This window comes from Nicotiana sylvestris, chromosome 3 (assembly GCF_000393655.2).
Source record: "Nicotiana sylvestris chromosome 3, ASM39365v2, whole genome shotgun sequence".
Lineage (NCBI taxonomy): Eukaryota > Viridiplantae > Streptophyta > Magnoliopsida > Solanales > Solanaceae > Nicotiana > Nicotiana sylvestris.
Genome location: NC_091059.1, coordinates 158,583,196 through 158,603,792, shown reverse-complemented (window position 1 = coordinate 158,603,792; position 20,597 = coordinate 158,583,196). Strand labels below are relative to the sequence as shown.

At 39.1% G+C, this 20,597-nt stretch overlaps 1 protein-coding gene across 1 annotated transcript; it reads left to right on the top strand.

The window, feature by feature from the left end:
- Window positions 1–12,442: 12,442 nt before the first annotated feature.
- On the top strand, window positions 12,443–12,970 carry LOC138888239 (serine/threonine-protein phosphatase 7 long form homolog). The gene has a single exon (XM_070170066.1). The coding sequence runs from the start codon at window positions 12,443–12,445 to the stop codon at window positions 12,968–12,970; it is 528 nt and encodes a 175-aa protein (XP_070026167.1).
- The last annotated feature ends 7,627 nt before the right edge of the window (window positions 12,971–20,597 follow it).

The following is a 20,597-nucleotide window of genomic DNA, read 5'->3' as shown; positions in this document are numbered from 1 at the left end:
AGACCTGGTGGTTTGCTTTAGAAGATTGAGATTCCTGAGTGGAAATAGGAGAGTATCACTATGGATTTTGTTGTTGGGCTCCCACGGACTCAGAGGAAGTTCGATGCAGTGTGGGTTATTGCGGATAGGCTGACTAAGTCACCGCATTTCATTCCTCTGGTAGTTTCCTATTCTTTGGAGCGGTTGGCAGAGATCTATATCCTTGAGATCGTTCGTCTTCATGGTATGCCCGTGTCTATCATTTCTGATCGAGGTACGCAGTTTAGATCACATTTCTGGATGGAAATACATCGTTAGTTGGGTATGCGGGTCGACTTGAGCACAAAATTTCATCCTCAGACGGACGGACAGTCTGAGCGTATTATTCAGATTTTTGAGGATATGCTCCGAACATGTGTTATTGACTTTGAAGGTGCTTGGGATCAGTTCTTACCGTTAGCGAAGTTTGCCTATAACAATAGCTATCAATCGAACATCCAGATGGCTCCCTATGAAGCACTATATGGTAGACGATATCGATCGCCAGTTGGGTGGTTTGAGCCAGGGGAGGCTCGGTTATTGGGTACAGATTTAGTACAGGATGCCTTAGATAAGGTTAAGATCATTCAGGATAGGCTTTGTACAGCTCAGTCCAGGCAAAAGAGTTATGCCGACCGTAAGGTTCGTGATGCGGCATTCATGGTTGGGGAGTGAGTGTTTCTTCGAGTATTGCCCATGAAGGGCGTGATGAGATTTCGGAAGAAGGGCAAGCTAAGCCCTAAGTTTATCGGACCCTTTAAGATCCTTGATAGAGTGGAAGAGATGACTTACAAACTTGCGTTGCTTCTAGGTTTATCAGCTGTGCACTTAGTGTTTCATGTGTCCATACTTCAGAAGTATCATGGCGATCCATCCTACGTGTTGGACTTCAGCACTGTTCAGTTGGACCAGGATTTGACCTACGAGGAGGAGCCGGTAGCTATTCTAGACCGGCAAGTTCATCAGTTGAGATCGAAGAGTTATCCAATGGGTCGTGTACAATGGAGAGGTCAGCCTATTGAGGCAGCTACATGGGAGTCGAAATCCAATATGTGGAGTTGATATCCCCATGTTTTCACCGACTCAGGTACTTTTCTATGTCCGTTTGAGGACGAACGATTGTTTTAGAGGTGGAGAATGTGATGATCCAAAAGGTCATCTTTTGTTTTAGAATCCGTTTCCATTTTTTGAGGCCTTGAAAACCTCCTTTAAACTCTCCTTGATTTGTGTGCGCAGTCCAGGAGCGATACTGGAAAGCTTTTGTATGAAAAATTTGAGAAATAATGATTTTTGGCTTTAAAAAATAATTTTAGTTGACTTCGGTCAACATTTTAGATAAACGAACCCGGACCCATGTTCCGACGGTTCCGGAGGGTCCGTAGAAAAATATGAGGCTTGGGCGTATGCCTAGAACCGAATCCCGAGGTCTCTAGCCCGAGAAATGAATTTTTGAAGAAAATTATTTAACTGAAAATATAATGGTTTTTGGAAAATTAATAAGTTTTGATCTTGTTGGTATCAGGTCCGTATTTTGGCTTCGGAGCTCGGTATAGGTCCATTATGACATTTAGACATTATGTGTGGAATTTAGTGAAAAACGGAGGTGATTTGATGCAATTCGGACCTTTGGTTGAAAAGTTAGAAATTTTGAACAATCTTGAAAATTTCATGAGTTTTGGTATTGAATTCATAGTTCTAGATGTTATTTTGGCAATTTGATCGCGCAAGCAAGTTCATGTGATGTTTTAAAACTTGTGTTCGTGTTTGGTTTAGAGTCCCGAGGGCTCGGGTGATTATTCGATAGGTTACGGAATGAGTTTGGACTAGAAAAATCTGCTGTTGATCTGGTATTTGTCGCAAGCCTCTGATCTCGCAATCGCGAGATCAGGCTTCACATTTGCGAGCTTTACAGGCTTGGCAATTGCGAGGGTTTTATCGCAATTGCGAAGAAGCCCTGGGCCAGTATAGTTCGCATTTGCGAAGTCATCAGGGAGGGGTAACCTTCGCAATTTTGACCAAAGGTTCGTAATTGCGACAGTAGCAGGCGTGTAACAAGTTCGCATTTGCAACGCTTGTCACTTATTTGCGAGCTTCACAATTGTGAAGCTCTGGTCGCAATTGCAACATCTGCAACTGCTCAAAATGAAACTTGGACGGGATTTTCACCCATTTTTCACATCTCTCAAATCCTAAAACACTGGAATCGATTCTCCCAAGACCAAATCTTCCCCAAACCTTTGGTAAGTGATCCTAATCCACTTTCTTTCACTTTCTCATTACATTTCATGAATTTTCAACCAAAATCTAACATTTCTATGGTAAAAATTGGGGGTTTGGGTAGAATTAGGGATTTTTATAAATTGGGAATTTAGACCTCAATTTGAGGTCGGATTCCAAAACCAATTATATATTCGGGCTCGAAGGTGAATGGGTAATCGGGTTTTGGTCTGAATTTTGAGTTTGGACCAAGCGGGCCTGGGGTCGAATTTTTAATTTTTTGGGGAAAATGGTAGAAAACCTATAATTATGCATTGGAGTTGAGTTATTTAACATTTATTGATGTTATTGAATTAATTATGACTAGATACGGGTGAATTGGTGGTGAAATCAAGAGGTAAAACGGTGATTGAGCTTTGAAATACCCGTTGGCTTGAGGTAAGTGTTTGGTCTAACCTTGACTTGAGGGATTAGGGATCCCTGACTTATTTGCTATGTGAAATTCCATGTGTGTGGTGTATAGATATGGTGACGAGTACCTATGCACTACCAAATTATCATTTTTGCCTATTCCCTTCCCCGTTTCACTATATATTGCTTTCTTGCCTTAATTGCTACCTGCTCATAAATGTTTCCATGTCTAATTGCTTCATATTAATTGTGGTTCTCTTTATGGAAGTATTTAATTGTTTTACTACCCTGTTGTCTTATATTAGTTCATTGGTGCCTTATGGTATACCTTGGTTAGTCTCGCTGAGTAGTTTACACTGGTGAAGTTTCATAATCGTAGTGATATTCCATTGTGTGGATTGAGGTATATGTGTTATGGAGGATTTGAGTTGACTTGTGAAACACTTGTCTTTATTTTTGTGATTGGTGCTAATATATATATTGGGATTGGGTTGCACGCCCGCAATAGGAGGAATAAGGGTGAATGCGATTTTCTGGTGGGATCGGGTTGCATGCTGCAACAAGGAGCAATAAGGCCGTACATGTGGGATCGGGTTGCGCGCCGCAACAGGATGAATATGGGTGATATGTGATGAGGAGTAATAAGGGTGGACTAGTGGGATCGGGTTGCACGCCGCAACAAGGAGTAATAAGGGTGAATATTGATACTGTTATTGCTTATATGGTGGGATCGGGATGCACGCCGCATCAGTTATTGTTTTATCATTTATTTTTGTTAAAGTTCATCATTGAGATGTTGAAACTCCCTAAGGATTGGTTATAGCTGAGTATTGGTAGAACGGCTGGTGTCCGTATTCATTTAATTCAAGTTCTGTTATATTTCATTTCGTATTTCCTTTCCGCTTTAGTATAAACTATTGCAGGTTGTATATGTTGTGATGCCTCGCCGTAGCCTCGTCACTACCTCGTCGAGGTTAGGCTCGGCACTTACCAGTACATAGGGTCGGTTATACTGATACTACACTCTGCACTTCTTGTACAAATTTCGGAGCTAGTGGTTGATCGAGAGGTTGGTAGTTGTTGCTGCATTCCGGAGACCCAAGGTAGTCCTACAGGCGTTCGCAGGCCTTGGCATTCCCGTCTATCCTACTTCATTTCTGTTTTATCTACTTTCGAGATACATGTAAACTTTTCGTTCAGATCATTATTTGTAGTATTCGTAGACTGTTCATGAGTTGTGACACCAGTTCTAGGTGGAATTTATTTCATTTTTCGTCGTTAGCATAAAGATAATCTTTTAAGCTGTATTCTTCTGTATTTATTTCCGCTGATTTACTTTTGTTAAGTTTTAATTATTAAAAGATAAAGGTAAAATGTGAAGTATTCTGCAACGTTGGCTTGCCTAGTGGGTACAATATTAGGCACCATCACGGTCTCGACGATGGAAAATTCGGGTCGTGACACTATGTATGATGTGTCATGATGTATGGTTGTACTATATGGGCGTTGGCATGAGTTGATGCAGCCGGTTGAGACTGGTAACAGATATGGATTTAGAATCAGGTCTCTTGGAAATGAATGGAAGGTGTGAATTTTTGCTCTAAGGCCAATTGGTATTTGTAGGAAGACTAAATCTTAGTTGAGATGGTATCGTCAGGTTTATATGGATTGGGTGACGTAGTATCATCCACGAGTGTATGCTAGAAGTGTGCATTCAGCAATTTGAGGGCTTCGAGGTGAATCTTGGCACGTTCAAGGATGAACGTTGGTTTTAAGAGGGGAGGATGTAATGACCCGACCAATGTTTTTGAGAATTTAAGCTTCGTTCAGTGGTGTAAGGTCTTGAACAACTTCATATTATATGTATCGACTTGTGTGCATGATTGAATTTAGTTACCGGGGGATTCAGAGTCGAATTGGAAGAAGGATTCTAGTTGTGGAAGCATAAGCGGTGAGAATTTGATCAGAATTAGACTTTTGGGTAAACGTCCCTAGAATGGGTTTTGGGGCATCTCAACAACTTCTTATGGTGATTTTGGACTTAGGAGCGTGTATGGATTCAGATTTGGAGGTTTGTAGGGTAATTTGAGGCGTTTTGGCGAAAGTTGGAAAAGTTGAAGTTTGGAAAATGGAGAAGTTTGGAAAATGGAGAAGTTTGATCCATAGTTGAATTTTGTGATATTGGGGTCGGAATACAATTCTGAGAGTTGGAACGACTCCGTTTTGTCATTTTGGACATGCCTACAAAATTTGACGTTATTCCGGGTTGATTTGATTGGTTTCCGCACAAGTTCTCGAAGTTGGAAGATTTGAAAGTTCTTAAGTTCGATTCATGGTGTGATTCGTCATTTCGGCATTTTTTGATGTGATTTGAGACCTCGAGCGAGTCTGTGTAGGGTTATATGACTTGTTGCTATGCTTGGATAGGGTCTCGAAGGCCCCGGGTGTGTTTTGGACGAGTCGCGGATGATTTTTCCATGGTTTTGGGGAGGCTGAGTTCTGGTGTAATCGCACCTGCGGACCCTGGGCGCTACTGCGATGGTCGCAGGTGTGAAGGACAAAGTGCAGGTGCAAGAGGAGCTCATTTGGGAAGTCTCCACAGATGCGGAGAATTGGAACGCACGTGCGGTGCCGCATGAGCGGATCCCTGGGCGCAGAAGAGGAGTGGAGCGCAAGTGTGATTGGTCAGGCTCACATGCGGTTGTGCATATGTAGTTAAGTTGGTTGCAGGTGTGGAAGTTCTGGCAGAATCATATAAGTCGAGGGTTTGTCCATTTCCTTCATATTTTGAGTTTTAAACTTCGAATTAGGGAGCTTCTTTTGGAGCTTTTCAAGAAAATCGATTGGGTAATTGTTCTTCACCTAGAATAGAACATATTCCATGTTTTTTTTCTTCATTTTTATCATTTAAATTGTATTTTAGGTTAGGGAAGAAGTTGGTTTTTGAAGAAAGCTTCTAAATTTAAAAACCATGATTTGAGGGGCCAAATGATATCGGAATTTGATAATTTTGTATGGTTGAACTCATATTGGAATGGGTATTCGAATTTTATAAAATTTGGGTTTTGAGGTGTCGGCCCGGGGGTCGACTTTTGGACCAATTTTCGAATTTTGTTAAAGATTGAGACTTTATTATCCGGAATAGTTTCTTATGTGTTTTATTTGTGCCTTGAAGTTAATTTGGTTAGATTTGATCCGTCCAGAGGTCTTTTCACCTGAGGAGTGCTTTTTAGAGTATCAGTTAGTCGTCTTTGAGGTAAGTATCTTGGCTAACCTTGTGTGGGGGACACCCTCTTAGGATTTGAGTCTTATATGTTAATTATAGTTCGTGTACGCGAGGTGATGAGTGCGTGCTCGGGCTTATTTGTGGAAAATTGGCCTTTTAGTGTTCTTAGGTCTTTATATTCACTGTGTATGAATGCGTTCTTGACATGACTGAGTTTTATATTTACTAGTTTCACCTCTACATGCTTAATTGGAATTAATTGCTTCATGATTCACTCTTATTGCCTAATTGGCTCCTATTTGATTTAATTGAAGAATTTTGCCTCTCCTATTGTCATTCTATCTTTTCATAGCTACTTGTGTTATTTGAGAATTATTATTATCCCTCCTGAAATTGTTTAGTCTTAAGTGAAGCTAAGATCATCTTTCCTTAATTGAATTGTCGTTATCCTCATAATTGTCCAACCTTAAAAGGAGTTAGATAACCTATATCTTTATTGACTTTCCTTTATTTGGGACTACTTGACTCGTGTTGATTTCCTTGTTATAGACTTGTATATTGTGGGATCGTTGATGCATGTTAGAGTTCCCTTTTGTTGCCCTGTTCCTTTTATGCCAGCATTCTTTTCTGTGGTTATTCCTTGTGAACTGGTCCTACAGTTCCTTCGTGATTTACAGTTCTTGAGTTGACTTACTTGTTGTACCTTATATTATTGTCATTGTTGCTATTGTGTATTTAGTTTGGGACTACGAATCGGTATTCCGGGAGATCCCCCTGCACCTTTATATTTGGGAATATCAGACGATATTCCGGGAGATCCCCATGTACTGGATATTTACTTTGGGACTACGGGACGATATCCCAGGAGATCCTCCGCACATTTACTTTAGGACTACGGGGCAATATCCCGGGAGATCCTCTGCATATTTACGTTTGGGACTAGGCGATGATATCCCGCGATATCCTCTACACATTTACATTTGGGACTGCGGGACGATATCCTGGGAGATTCCCTGTTAAAATCACTATGTTCTGAGTTGTTGTTGTCATTGATCCTATCCCTGTGTAAAATATTATATGTGTTTTCTATTCTATTCCTTATACTTACTAACTAGTATGAACTAAGTTTGAACACTTGCACAAGCATACACGTGGCTAAGCACCCTTATCGGATAGGAGGCTCCTTGAGATTTCTGAGTATAAATGCACACCCTTGTTATTTGCCTTCCATGTGAGAATGACTTCTTTGGGCACGTGAGTTGTCAGTATGATTAGGAGGTGTGATGAGGGCACAGGATGCCAAATGTTAGGGTTCAGGTATTGAGACCTGTATAGTATGATTATGAGATGAGGTGCCACAAGGTGACTTATATTCGAAGGTTATCTATTTGAAAAGATTATATTCGAAGGTACTTATTTTAATTAACTATTTTGAAATATTATAAGGTGACTTATATTCGATGAATATTTGTTTGAAAAGATTATATTCGAAAAGAGTTTATTTTGAAAGAACTCTTTTGAAAAGAACATTTATTTGAAGGAAGTATATTTCGAAACATTTTTATCACTTGAAAGGTTTGATTATTTGATTGACGCTTGTTGGTTAATGATAAAGTAAAATCTATCAGAGCTTTGAGTTATGACTTGTTTTTACTGTATTTGTGATTTTGGATTTGAGTTGTATCCTCGCTTACTTTTCCGTGTTTTCCTTATGGTGTTCCGCTGAGTACTTATTGTTTTCTTTCCTTATTGCAATTACTGTATTGTTAGCCGTATCGCGTAGTCTCTATAAAAATATCATGTTTTGTTTGTTAGACCAGTAGGTGTCTTGACTGTTCTTCGTCACTACTCCACCGGGGTTAATCTTGATATTTACTAGGCACCGCTGTGATGTGCTCATACTACACTTCTGCATATTTTTTGTGTGCAGATCCAGGTATTGTTCGCTAGTAGCTGTGCGAATTATTGTCGAGGAGACTCAAGGTAGCCCTGATGCTGCGTTCGCAGGCTTCAGAGTCATCTTCCTATTTTATATTCACACTATTATACTTAGTTCCATACGATTGTGTTTTAAAGTTGTAGCGACACTCTGTAGAGCTTATGACTTGTACTACCGAGTTTTGAGAATTATAAATTTGTAGAGACTTCTGCTTCAAGACTGTTAAATTTTATTTATTATTGTGGTATTTCAGTATGAGTTAGGCTTACCTAGTCACTAAGACTAGGTGCTGTCACGAAACCCAACGGAGGGAAAATTGGGTCGCGACACAAATTTAACCTCACTTGAATGGAGCTATGGACGAATCACTCTGCTGCTAGAGAAAATTTAGGTTTGGATGACACTTACATTCCTCCTAATTGCATGCATTTTGTGCAGCTATTATTGGGCTATTTACAAACTGAGAAAGCGCTATGGCCAACATAGTTGGCTAAAAAGCATTTTAAAGAGAAGCTTTTGTAAGTTTTTATTCCTAATGCATTTTTTTGTTAGGAATAGTATAAAATCAGTGGGGAGAAGTATTTTAATGGTATGGAGCAGTGGCGGATATATAGGAAATAACATGATTATATGTTTTAAAAATGGTTAAAAAACATTTGCTAGTGGTGTATGTGTGTTGTATTTGTCTAAACAATGTTAACACATGAACATTATAATTTTTCAAACTATTTTCCAAATTTTTGTTTATGATCGCGGGACAACTCTTAGGGAGCATTTTCTTGGTTTTACTTTTGTTTCACTTTATGGTATTTCAGGTTTTGATAGAGATATTGATACTCTGATTACCTCAGTTAGTAAAGAGGAGATAAGTTGATTTTAGGAAACTTTTGCAGTTTAAAAGAACAATGCATAGCTTTTCTAAAAAGTTCAAATTTTATTAGGACTATTTATGAGCATGTGAATATGAATGTAAGGTATAATCATTTTTTTCCTCATAAATTGTACTTATACAATGGAACTATAATACAAAGTTTCTTCCTTGTGATCGTGTTGTAAAATTCCATACAAAGTTTAACAACTATCATTAATACTCTTGCTTTTTTTTTTTTTTACATGTGATTTAGAGAGCAATTGAATAAAGAAGACTATTATTGTATACTCAAACACCATTTGAGAGACCTATGTGAAAATAGTAAATTGTAGAGACTCCCTTATAAGGCTTTGTGATGCAATTAACTATTCCATATGTTCATAAAGTATGCTGACAAAACATTTACATGTTCATACAATAATAGTATTTATATACTCTTTTTTATCTATCGTATTTTAAAGTAATATTTGGTATGAAAAATTATATTTAATATTTTTCGCGCAACGCGCGGGTATGGTAACTAGTATTATTAGAAATGAAATTATGACTCTCACTTGTCTTGTCTTTACCAGTATAATCGTCGTTTAGCAAATAATGAGAACGTTAGATGTAGTTTCGTTTCTATTTTCTTTTGTTATATACTATACAATGATTGTGAGGTATAATGTCTTTGGCTCATGATTCATAGTGGGGCCAAGATTTGCTTATTGGCAAAGAAGGTAGTTCTGTTGAATTACTGCTTTCGGAATACTAATACTATTGTAGAATATAGCATAGGAAAGTAACTAAAAGCTCACCGTGTGTCTTCTTTTTCGATGTTACTGTTGAGAACGATGGCTAATTATTTAAAGAGAGGTCCATCCTTAATCAAGTTCCAACTTTTAAGTCATCGTCGTATGATTCTAGACTTCTAGTCTAAAGTTTTAAGAGTTTATTAAGCAAATCTCCTCATCTTGTGGTCCTTATTTGCTTTTTTTTTTTTGGTGTGGTAGTCGGCCTTACTTTCTAATTACATGCTACTCAGAAAGGATTTTACAGCATATTCTTTAATTACACATCCACTTAGTGTAGAAGGAAATTTTTGCTACTTTGAAAGTAGGTAAGTGTCTATTAATTCTTCAATAATTATATGACCAAAAAGCAACAAAGTTAGTCGTCCAAAATGCTAAGTAGAAAAGTCAGACATTGGCTAACTACGATTATTAAACAAATGAAGAACACATGAAATTGTACAACCATAAGGAAAAATAACGTAATGGACGGACAGGGTGCAACCCACCACAAAATTCGCGCAAAATGGCACCTATAATTGATCAACGGGTCTAACTGAAAAAGTGACAATATGTTGAAAACTAATGAAAATCTAGGGCCATAAAGCACCTGCCAATGAAGCAATACTACTTTAATGTTTGTATTGTCGAAGTAGCTGTCTAATAGTCTAATTTCATCTCCGTAAAAAGTTGCGCTACATCACATGCAACTGTTTTGAAATAAAAAGAAACGGAGATATAAATAAGAATGGTGTTCTTCATTAGAATGTTTATCTTTTTTCTTTTTTTAATTAGAAATTAAACGGTTAATGGAGGAATAGCATCGATGTATATGACCCCTTTTCCGAGTCCGAAACCTTTTTAATCATTTTTGGACAAAAAATACTTTTATACTACTTTAAAAAAAAGTTACATAAATGAGTAAAACACAGTATTATACTGCGAATTACTTTAACGGAATTTTTGCCGTTAAAGTAATTCGCAGTACAGTACTGTGTTTTACTTAAAAATTATTTTTGTACGTAATTCGCAGTACTATACTGCGTTTTACTAAGATGTTGTGCCCAGCTATATTTTATTAAAGCTGTTCGCAGTATTATACTGTGTTTTACTTAAAACGCAGTATAATACTGCGAACAACTTCAATAAAATATAGCCCCTTCTTCTTCCTTGGACCACTGAACCGAAGGAAACCAACACCTTCGATTCTGTTGGTCCCCCCCACCCCCCACCCCCGCGTCAAACTTCAAAAAAAAAAATTTGGGCCCCACCCGTCACCTAAAGAGCAAGGAGTGTAGCTCCCACATACAAGACAAGCTTTGGATTCCTTCTTTCGGGTGTAAAAATTCGATTTCAATCAAATTTAAAAAACTTAAATCAAGGTATTTCAATTTTGTTTATGTCAAAACTCGTATAGTACATGCATATTTGTATTGTTTAATGTGTTTTCATTTTAATTTGTGTTATGTTTCTGTTTAAATTTGTATCTTATTTATACCCGGATTGATTTATTAGCTTTTGTACAAAAAATTGTTAAAATTTGATAAATTATTTGTATTGTTAAAAAATTAATATTATTTATTTTATTTGTTGTTCATATTTGTATTTTATGTTAGTTGTTTTTATATGTAATAGTGACCTTTTAGCGTAGTAAAATAAATAACTTTTTAGCATAGTAAAATATAGAGTCTTAGCCTGTTAGTGTTGTAAAATATAGAGCCTTTTAGTGTAGTAAAATGTAGAGCTTTTTAGCGTAGAGTCTATGTAGTTTAAGTATGTAGTAACTGCAAACTCTATTCAATTACACTTTACAAAATTAATTATTTAATTACAACAATAAACTTACAAAAGTAACAAATTCCTATATGTTGTAAAATTAACTCAAATATCGAGCCTGGAACCCATACATAATTATTCAGTCCAATTTTAAACATAATTATTTAATTTATTAAGCTAGCACACACAATCCTAAAAATGTTAAAATTGGCATGCATAATAATTAAAGATAACTCAGTGCTACCGGGCTTCAAAAATCAAGCCTGGAACCCATACATAATTATTCAGTCCAATTGTAAACATAATTAATTATTTAATTTATTAAGCTAGCACACACAATTGTAAAAATGTTAAAATTGACACGAATAATAATTAAGGATAACTCGGTGCTACCGGGCCTCAAAAAATGAGCCTGGAACCCATACATAATTATTCAGTCCAATTGTAAACATAATTAATTATTTAATTTATTAAGCTAGCACACACAATTCTAAAAATATTAAAATTGACACGAATAATAATTAAGGATAACTCGGTGCTACCGGGCCTAAAAAATGAGCCTGGAACCCATACATAATTTTTCAGTCCAATTGTAAACATAATTAATTATTTAATTTATTAAGCTAACACACACAATTCTAAAAATGTTGAAATTGACACGCTTAATAATTAAGGATAACTCGGTGCTACCGGGCCTCAAAAAATGAGCCTGGAACCCATACATAATTATTCAGTACAATTGTAAACATAATTAATTATTTAATTTATTAAGCTAACAGACACAATTCTATTAATGTTGAAATTGATACGCATAATAATTAAGGATAACTCGGTGCTATCGGGCCTCAAATATCGAGCGTGGAACCCATACATAATTAATCAGTCCAATTTTAAACATAATTAATTATTTAATATATTAAGCTAACAGACACAATTCTATAAATGTTGAAATTAACACGCATAATAATTAAGGATAACTCGGTGCTACCGGACCTCAAATATTGAGCCTGGAACCCATATATAATTATTCAGTCCAATTTTAAATATAATTAATTATTTAATTTATTAAGCTAACAGGCACAATTAATTTTGTTTAAATTATAGTAGACGACATGGACTTTCCTCCGCCTGCGCATCCCGGACCTACCGAGGATCAGCTACTAGTGTTGCAGGGCGACCATAGGTCCTCATTTGTATGGGAGGGATAACTATCGATGCAGCCTCTCCGCCCCAGGAGACCTGACGATTTATGGAAGTTCATCGGGGAGCATCCTTTCCATGCCCGCGTAGTCGCTCGCCTACAGGCTACGGGCTTCTATACGATTTTTGAGCTTGGACGGATGCAGCTTGATTGGTCTCTCATCACGGCCTTGGTAGAGCGGTGGCAACCGGAGACGCACACTTTTCACTTGCCCACTGGAGAGGCCACCATCACGCTGGAGGATGTTCAGGTTTTGTACGGGCTGCGCGTAGATGGACGGGCCGTAACACTGCCCCAGTACATTAGATCCATGATGCGTGCACAATTGTTGGATATGATGATGCATTTTACTGGTTATAGACCTCAGGGTGACGCTGGGGGCAGTCGCGTTGCTTTGTCAGCCATCAGAGATCATATGGCGTTTTTGCACCCAGACATTACCGGCGAGATGGAGGATCTCCATATTGAGAGGTACACGCGGTTGGTGCTGCTCCTGTTTTCGGGTGTGTCTTGTACCCGAACACTTCAGGGAGTAAAGTGAGTATGCGCTTTCTCCATCATCTTCAGGAGTTGGATGGTTTACCCCAGTACAATTGGGGTGCTGCTGTTCTCGCATACCTGTAGAAGAACATGTGCCAGGCGAGCATAGGCCCAGCAGTGGACATATGTGGTTTTCTGCCCCTCCTACAGGTGACAACATTTTCAAATACTCTGTTCATTTCTCCGAATTCAATATGGTCGAAATGACTCATAAATTTTACATCAACCTTTTATCTTAGGTTTGGGCCTGGCAGCGGATCATGCTGTTGCAGCCACCTCTACCAGCACTTGTGCCTGGTGAGGCTTATCCGTTTCTCCCTCTAGCTTCTAGGTGGATTCTCCGGCGTGGGAACTACCGAGGGACCGATGCTCATCATAATCTCCCCCTTATCAGGGATGTGCTAGATATGCTGGTGGACGGACAGGTAGATATGTACCTACACTTACTTGTTTAAATTGAGTTGTGTTGCGCATACTCACTTTTATGTTATTATTTGGCAGTTCTTCTGGACTCCATACAACGACGAGTTAGTAGCTCAGTTTCCCTTTTATTGCTCAGTCGATCGAATGCTTTGGAGCACCTCCGTCCCGATGATCTTCTTCGATATGGTTGAGTATCATGCCACAGAGCGTGTGCTTCACCAGTTTCACCGTCCCCAGCCTATACCGAGGGATCCTGGATGGGTGGCTATACACTATCAGCGGGATGACCGTGCCAAGCTGGACGATATATATATGGGATGGCTAGAGCAGCAGGTCCTTATTTGGGAGGAGCACCGAGCTGACCGTATTCCGCCAGCACCTACATTTACCTAGGAGGCCACTATTCATATGTATGCATCATGGTACCGCCGTCACACCCGACTGATTATCGGGAACCCCATTCATGTACTTGGCGAGCGCTATAGACCATACGCCGGGAGACACGAGGCACTGGTATGTTTTTTGGCTTATTAATATCGTATAGTTGTGATATTGCGTTATTTAATTAATATTTTAAATATTTCACACGCTATTGGGCATCATCACCTCTACCAGTTGGGACAGGAGATGCAGCAACATACCGACATCCCTGCAGTCATTGACTATGGCCAGCGGGTGGCACAGTTGGCTCGACGAACCCTGTTTCAGGCGAGAGATGCCGCGAGGTTGGACCACGAGGCTCAGTATGCGGCGCCAGAGGACTACCATCGGGGTAGGGGTGTCCCACGAGGCAGGGGTAGGGCACGAGGCAGGGGTGCCCCACGAGGTAAGGGTGCTCCACAGGGTCGCGGGGGACGGCGAGGAGGTGATCCCCGGCAAGGGGACGTTGAGGCACCTGTCGACCCACATGTTGAGGGACATGATGAGGACTTTGGAGTTGTGGCGCTTGGAGATGATCAGTCGGGTTATATACCTCGGGAAGATGAGCCTTCCAGCAGCATTCCTTCGTACAGCCTTCAGCTATCTCTGCCAGCATCGCAGGTCACCCCGTCAGGAGCATTGTCGATCACGGGTACATTCGATGGGGATGTAGACCAGTACTTTGCATGCCCATTTACCGCAGCTGAGGATCGGCCCACCTGGGACGTGGATTGCGGGCGCAGATTGAGTTATGCCTCATCCCCGGCGGTTGATGCGGATCTATCACAGGCGCAGGTATGTTTGTATTACTTTAAAATTTCAATTTGTTTTTTTTCCTTAATGATCTGCCATTAATTAATTTTTAACTTTCTTATGAAGGCATCATCCCAGCCCATCTTTGAGGCCACTACATGCTTTGATAAGGACACCACTGATGCTTATATTCAGGAGGCCGACGAGACCACGGTGGGAAAATATTTTTTGACTTAACACGTACAATACAAATATACTTTGTCACATGCTAAGTTTAGTACTTGTTTTGTAGGTTGTTGAAGGCCCGACGACCTATTCTTCCGATCCTGCCAGTTGTGGTGTCGATGGTGCTTCACATCCTCACATAAAGAGGCGTCTTGATGATGATGATCCAGATAGTGTACCCGGGCGACAGGGGATGTGACTCAAGCCAGTAGCAACACTGAAGCGCACAGGCTGTGGGACTCACTGATTTACTTAGGTTTTTAGTTTGTCTAAATAGTGCATTATGTATATAATGATAATAATATCTTTTAACAACATTTATATTTTAATTGCATTTGAACAACAGTTTTACTTAAACAGTACACAAGAAACACAAACATTGCAAAACGTAGTACTATACTATAACTAAAACCATCACTGCCAAAGGATAGCAGTACACAGAAAAATAAACAATAGAACTAAAACCATCACTGCACAAAGGATAACTAAAACCAGCTTTTTTCACATGGTTTTCATCTTTTTCAGAACGACAAGACAACTCCATAAAACGTAGTACTATACTACGCTTTATGTGTTAAATTTTCTGCGATAAACCAGCTTTTTCAGAACGACAAGACAACTCCATAAAACGTAGTACTATACTACGCTTTATGTATTTTGTCTTGCCTATAAATAACGACATTATTATAGTTATTTTGTGTGCTCAAAAATTAGTAAAAGCAAATATGTCATTAAAAGTAAGGTTTTGTTTTTTTACTAAAAGCAAATATTTCATCAAATGGCTCAACCTCTTCGTGCACCAAAGTGCAACTGTGGAAAAGAATGCTCGATGCAAAATTGTTGGGACGATGGTGAAGTTGGACGCCGCTACTGGTGCTGTATGAACCAGTTATACAAGGTTTCCGACGAACCTATTTGTGATTTTGAGGAATGGGTTGATGAACCATGTTATCAGGAATGCTACAGAGAACAACTGCAGTTTCTTCATAATATGTGTTTATGCCAACGGGAAACACAAAGAGAAAGCGATAGAATTATTGTAGAAATGAGGGCGAAACTGAAGGAGGTGGGAGAAGAAAAATGGAAAACACAATGGAATTGTGAAGCACAAAAGGAACGAAAAGAAAAATATAAACGGGAACTTGCGGAGGTGAAGGCGAAACTGAAAGAGGTAGAAGAAGAAAAAGAACGAATGGAAGAACGATTTAAGTGGTTGGAGCGGAGAATAAATGGCAACCGGGACTAAACATTTTCTTGTATGTGTTTAGTGTATTTTTCATATTTCATGTATTTTTATTATGTTGGCCTGTTATGTTTGTGTTTGTGCTGTAGCAATGCGTTATTTTAATTGAAGTGCAAGTTAAGTTTAAGTGCTTGTGTTGTTATATGAAACTATCAAACCACGCTTTACATATTACATTTCCTACAATTAAACAGCTTTTTCTTCACTCATTTCAAATTGTGGAACATAATTTTATTTGATATATATTGCAACATACACAAGTAAAAACATGTATTACAAAAAACAATACCAAAATAAAAGACTAGGGGTATCCTTGATAGTTGGGTACATTCGACGAACTTGCACCAGGAGCCGGATTACCACTGCCATGCACACCACCTGAAGGACATTTATGACGGTCGTGTCCTGTTTGCGAGCATATGCCACATTTACGCGCATAAACGGTATCACCAACATCCGTTTGGTTCCGTATACGCGTTCTCTTTTGCACTTGCAGCTTGCGCAAATAGTCCTTGTTACATACCATCTTAAAAGGTTCCGGCGGCCAATAATGCTCAGCACCTAATGGCTGCAACTTCCCACTATACGTGTCTATGTATGCAGCAACACTGTATTGCCTATCAATATAGGTTGTTGCCTCATATCCAACTTGTTGAAAGCACTTCAACGCATGTGTGCACGACATGTGGTAGATGGTCCATTTCCCACATGAACATAACCTTCTATTTTCATTCACCGTCTGTAGATTATTCCCACGGTGTCCGCGGATAGCGACGTTAACATCAAAAACTCCCCGTTCATGACCGTACTGAAGAAATGAATGCCACTGTGCTCGCCTCCTGGACCTTTCAAATCTTCTCATGGGTATTAACATAATTTGAACACCCCTGTCCATCAATGCTGATGCAGCTGCATGCCTTTCAACAAACCTCTCCGTACTCTGTTTGAATGTCATGCGGACCATGGCAGTGACAGGCAGACTTCAACAAGCCGTTGAATGACTCCGACACATTTGTAGTGAGGGCTCTCCATCGTCTGCCGCCATTAGCATGCAATGTCCACATGTGAAGCTCATGCCCTATCAACCAAGTATAGGCTCGTGGTTCTAACTGTCGGATCGCTTCCATGCGCCTCGTGAATTTGCACCACTGGTGCTCAGTTGCAGCCAGCCACATTAAGTTATGCAATGCCTTGTCAGAATATTTCTTCTGGAAATTGGCCTTCAGGTGACACACACAGTAACAGTGGTATGCATATGGTTCCTGCCATTCAGGCAAGTGACGTACATAACTCAAAATACCACCATGCCGATCAGATATTAGACAAATACCTGAACGTTGTTTGACAACATATTGCTTCAAGTGGTTCAAAAAAGCGTCCATGTCTCTTCACTTTCGTTGGCACATATGGAAAAGGCTAGTGGAAATATTTGCCCGTTGGCATCTACTGCAACTGCAATCAAAAGCTTAATATCATACTTTCCATAGACATGAGTACCGTCTATGGAAATAACAGGATGACAATGCACAAAACTATCAATTGCTGGTTTAAATGACCAGAACACATAGTTGAAAATATATTCGGGTTTGTCCGGACTCCGCTCACGCCTCCATTCAACAACAGTCCCGGGGTTAAAGTGTTGCAGTGCGGCCATGTACCTGGGCAGATTTGAAAAAGACTTATCCCAGTCGCCATAAATAAGTTCAAAGGCACGTTTGCGACCGAGATATGCCTTTCTTTTGGTTATAGTACAACCATACTCCTGGTGGACGGCTGTAATACACTCTTTAATCTTGAACCTAATGGACACTTCCAAATATGGAATCAAGACAAGAGAAATCAAGTCCACATCCAAGTTGAAGTGATTCTCATTGTATGTGTCCATTTCACATCTGTGCTCGCTAATAAATTTACCCACTTTCCACAAACCTGATTTCTTCTTGGTGGCACGCAACATCCAGTGACAACCCATAAAGTCTCTACGGCATACAACCTTGTATTTCTCCGTAGTTGACTCACTTACCGTCATCTCACGACACTCTCTTATACTATAGATTTTTATAGACCTTATTAGGCGAGCTTTATCGGGGAAACACATGCCCTTTGTCAGAACAGCTGGTCTAGACTCATCCCACATCGCTGACCGAAATTCATCATCATCCCTTGTGAGGGCATCCACGTTCGGCATGCTTGGCAAATTATCAAGGTAGGGAATATTCCGCTCATGAAATGGCACGTGGGACTCGTACACTCTTGGTCTAGCTGGAGGTGGAGGAACATGCTCCCTCGTCAACTCAGGTTCAACATTCACTTCCTCCTCCTCATCACCCTCATCATGGAAGAGTGTGTCATCCCCAGACTCATCCGCATTGTTGTCATAATCACTATCATCTTCCTGACTCTGCGCATCTGCCAAATCACGAGTAAATACGTCGTCTTTGGGCAACTGTGTGAGGTCAGGAGCTTCAAGAAGCTCGTTTTCACTGCACATAAAGAACAAAATGATAAGTTACCCAACTAGATAAATACTTTAGATATAGCTATATCACTTTACTTACAAGTCGTACTGTCTTGACGTTTCATGATGGATATTTTCTTGTTGGTGATGACTCCCAGATGGACCACCATGGTCCAATACTCCAGAACTACGCATATTCCAACTAGGGGCAGGGTCATAACTTGTAAAATTCATATCCGGACGGTACCCCCTATGAAAAATATGAGTGTTAATACAAATCCAATTAAAACATAAATTAAACATCGCTAAAGCGTAGTAAAATTAAAGTTTACCAGTCGTCTTGTTGATTATCTAAAGTCGAAAAATTATTTTGTGGCTGCTCATTTGCCGGTAATGACAAGTTTAAATCAAGGCAAGCTCTTTCATTACCAATCTGTCCGGCAAAAACTGCTACAGAATAACCACCCGATGACTGGGGGTTATCCCTACTATGCACGCCTTCATTATTGGGAACGTCTTCCACCTTGACGTACATTTTCAATAATTTTATTACAATAAATTCCATATATTCATCTGGAATCAGCAAAAAATCTCTAAGAGTTTCATCATCCTCGATGTTAAACTCAGAATAATAAGCAAACCCCTGCGGAGTCACTGAATACGAAAATCTACCGGTTATTTTAAGGTTAACCGAACGCCTCCTCTCATTCATTTTTTTACGTAACAACGATACCATTTTATCGTACTCCATAGTAAGCGGCAATTTAACATGATATTGTGTAGGTGAGCTATACCTCACAGAGTTATTCTCCAACACAACCTCACCCCCCACCCCCAATATAGTGAAACCCTTATTTTTGCCACTTCAGACATTGTAAAAAAATAATTGATAAGAAGAAGAGAGACATATGAACGTAAGTTTGAAATAAAGTATTGAATGAATTTTTATAAAATTGAAATGCCTTTAAATAAGGCAAGTCCGACGTTGGGGTGTAGAATTTTTCTATGTAAAAACGCAGTACAATACTACGTTTTATGTATTGAATTATTGTTATGTCAGTTCATTATTGGTGGGGGCAAAACCTAGAGTACAACGCAATTATTTAATGTAAAACGCATTATTATACTACGTTTTACAAATGTATCTTAGTAAAACATAGTATAGTACTGCGAATTACATACAAAAATATTTTTTTAAGTAAAACGCAGTACTATACTGCGAATTACTTTAACGGCAAAATTTCCGTTAAAGTAATTCGCAGTATACTACTACGTCTTACTCATTTATGTAACTTTTTTTAAAGTAGTACAAAAGTATTTTTTGTCCAAAAAATGATTAAAAAGGTTTCGGACTCCCCCTTTTCCATCCTCCCCACCATCCAAGTCCGATAGCTAGTAGGGAGATGTAAGGCATTTGTAGGGCAAGTAATTTGAGAGTAAAACTATGAGTTAAATATTAAATCTGAGGGTTGTAATTCTCGAGGTGGCAAAGCGGTTAAAACAACAGTTATCCACCCATATTATACATTAAAAAATAGGTTGGATACTAAAATTTTTAAAAATGGGTCGAATATGAATAAGAACCATATTATCCACTTAAAAATGGCTAACTAACGGGTATAACTTTTATATTTGTAAAGCCTTAAATTGGGGGTTCCTCAAGTTTGGGAGACTAGGAATTCTCCAAAAAGTGATAATATTCAAGAAGCCATGTATAATATGGATATCCATATTATCTGTCGGGTAACCCATTTTTTATTTCCGTATTAAATAATGGTTAGGTCGAATAATTTATCCTTTTATAAATTACCCATTTTCAACCCGGTTATATCTGGCCCGACCCGCCCGCTTGCCACCCCTAGTTGTAATCAATGGAGGAACTAGGTGGAATCACTTGCCGGAAAATTATTGCATTAATTGTTAGGAATAAATCCCCCTACAGAAATAATATTCACATTAATAACAACGGAACAATAATGTAGGACCGAGATACGGTAATCAACAAGAATAAAAAGAACAACAAGGACACAAAGATTTTTAACGTGGAAAACCCTTATGAATAAGGGAAAAAACCACAATCCCGAGAGGAGCAAAGTAATCCACTAT

Coding starts and splice junctions, on each gene's coding strand:
- LOC138888239 (XM_070170066.1), top strand. CDS start 12,443: ATGCAGCCTCTCCGCCCCAGGAGACCTGACGATTTATGGAAGTTCATC.